The sequence below is a fragment of the Trichomycterus rosablanca genome, chromosome 21, assembly GCF_030014385.1.
Source record: "Trichomycterus rosablanca isolate fTriRos1 chromosome 21, fTriRos1.hap1, whole genome shotgun sequence".
Classification (NCBI taxonomy): domain Eukaryota; kingdom Metazoa; phylum Chordata; class Actinopteri; order Siluriformes; family Trichomycteridae; genus Trichomycterus; species Trichomycterus rosablanca.
The window spans coordinates 1,120,001-1,122,500 of NC_086008.1; the positions used below are offsets into that span (position 1 = coordinate 1,120,001).

The 2,500-nt window shown below is 40.2% G+C and overlaps 1 protein-coding gene across 1 annotated transcript in view; it reads left to right on the plus strand.

Moving 5' to 3' along the window:
* Positions 1 to 851: 851 nt before the first annotated feature.
* The window catches only part of atad1a (ATPase family AAA domain containing 1a), a 14,501-nt gene continuing 12,852 nt past the window's right edge, over positions 852 to 2,500 (plus strand). The window contains exons 1-2 of the mRNA XM_063018269.1: positions 852 to 907; positions 2,057 to 2,272. Of these exons, the coding sequence (XP_062874339.1) occupies positions 2,102 to 2,272 (171 nt within the window). The 5' untranslated portion in view covers positions 852 to 907; positions 2,057 to 2,101. The remainder of the gene's footprint in view (positions 908 to 2,056; positions 2,273 to 2,500) is intronic.

The following is a 2,500-nucleotide window of genomic DNA, read 5'->3' on the forward strand; positions in this document are numbered from 1 at the left end:
GTATGAGTGAGTGAGTGAATGAATGAATGAATGATATGGTAGACTTCAGAACTGTATCCTGTATAAGTGAATGAGAATTAATGCAGCACTGCTGCCCTCTTGTGGCTGAAAGAACAACAACATTTAAATATCAGTAAATCTGTTAAGTACTGGAACATTTAACCTCATTTTCATGGTTTACCATTACTTTACTCTGGTCCAGGTCGCGTTGGGCGCATTGCAGTAACACACCCCGGGACTGAACAGCTACAGAAACACACAGAGATCTTCATTCCATGACTGTTTTCTGTAGCTGTTCCTTTTCTGTGACTGAATTATTCCAGTACATTATTATTCTGTCCCCAGAATTTCCGTCATTAAAATTTCCATTACTTAAAAGGATTATTAATTGTGAAAAACCACAGCTGGCGACTTCTCTGTGCCCATATGAACAGCCCCAGGTTGTCTTCACCAATTAAAAAGTACATGGAACAGTAGTCTCTTGCCTAGGTTGAAAGAGAACTGGTCCAGATCGTCATAAAATCATAAAACAGCTCTGTAAGGACTTAGAAGTCGATAGAAACAGGCTGTCAACAGTCAATCAATAAACTTCAGCTTTAAGGTGCCACTTTTATGGGCAGATATGGTGAAGTGCATGGTGATGTAAAGCTCATTTGACTGTGGACAGTGACGTCGATGTTTAGCAGCTTCTAATTGAAATTCTTAGAGGTTAAATGAATTATTTACATTATTTTAAAAGCCTCAGTATTAAAATATAAACGCAAACATCAAAAACATTTATTTTAAAAATAAAAGAAATCGCTTGAGGTTTTAACCTCGGAACCTTTTATATGAACTATTGTTGCTACACGGAGCGTCGGTGCTGTGACCCGCGGTGCTGATGTTACTGCAGTGATTTTGCGGTTTTGTAAGTTTATTTAGTTAAAATATTTAATATATTTGTGGATTTATAGCCGTGCTGTTTAATCCAGTTTATTTACAAATATCATATCAGTCTATAAAACGCGCGTGTTAAATGGTATTACAAAGATAGAACGTCGATCTAACGTTAGCTACAAAATGCTAACTGGCTAACGGTATTTTTTTTAAACTACCCGTTTTGTGGCGCACCGTATGTGTATGCGCTCATCCAGAATACGGGTGGGAAGTAATAAAACGTAAATAATAATAATAACAGAGTAATAAGGCAGTAATATTAATAATAAAACAAGCCGAGTGTAATTTATTGACAAACAGTAAAACTAAATAAATGAAATATAAAATAAAATTTAAGCGTAATTAAAACAGTGAATGCTACAATGCGTTAAAAGATTTAAATATTATATTAATTGATGTAATAACAGTGAGCTGTGGGATTTTCATATTATTTAAAACATAATAGAACATAGTGCCAAATCTGCATAGATCACCTATTTTGTAGCATTGGTGCAGGGTGAGGGATCTATTGGATGATGGGCCAGTGATAGCTCAGTGGTTAAGGTGCTGGACTAGTAAACAGAAGGTTCTCGGTTTAAGCCCCACCACAGCCAAGTTGCCACTGTTGGGTCCCTGAGCAAGGCCCTTAACCCTCAATTGCTCATCAAGTTCCGCTCACTGTGTAAGTCGCTTTGGATAAAAGTGTCTGCTAAATGCTGAAAATGTAAATGTAAAAAATATGTGGCACCACACACAGAGCATTAAACCCTTCTGTACCAGTCAGAGTCCCCCTGCATCTCATGTCCACCTCTGAAAGCACTTAATAGACATGCAGGTATCAGAACTGGACGTTGGAGTGACAGAAAATGGTGGACTGGTGTTTCTACAAGGTCATTTGGACGATTTGGTGCGTGTGCATCATTTATCTGTGGACAAGCAGCACCAGGATGCTCTGTAGGATGATCCAGCTGTAGACCTACAGATGTGTTGAGTTCATGTCCAGGGTCTGAGCTGCTTTGACAGCATGTTAGGCGTCCAGTGTTTTGGCCCAGTGGTGTTTTTTTTATATAAGTAATAAAACGTAATAAACCAGGGTTTCATCTGTGAGCCAGCACATTGTTCCAACTCTTCTGACCCTCAGGTCAGGTCCTTCCACTCCCACCTCCTCCACCAATGATCTGGCGAGATGTTGAGCAACGTCCCACGAGATGTCCTGCTGCGTCCTCTGAGCCGTAACGAGGTGGTGGGCATGTTGGTGAGACTCACCATTTTTGGAGCGGCCACCTACTACAGTATCAGATGGGTGGTGGAGGCGCTCGACCCCACCGAGAGACAGAAATCAGAGGCCAAGAAAAGGGTAACCACACCCACACACTGTCCTGCTGAGTTTTAATATTAGTTCTACAGGGAACGAAAGCACTTCTAGATAGATAAATATACAGATAGACAGACAGATAGATAGACAGACAGATAGGTAGATAGACATAGATAGCTAGACATATATAGGTAGACAGACAGGTAGGTAGGTAGATAGGCAGGCAGACAGACAGACAGGCAAACAGACAGAGAGATAGACAGACAGATA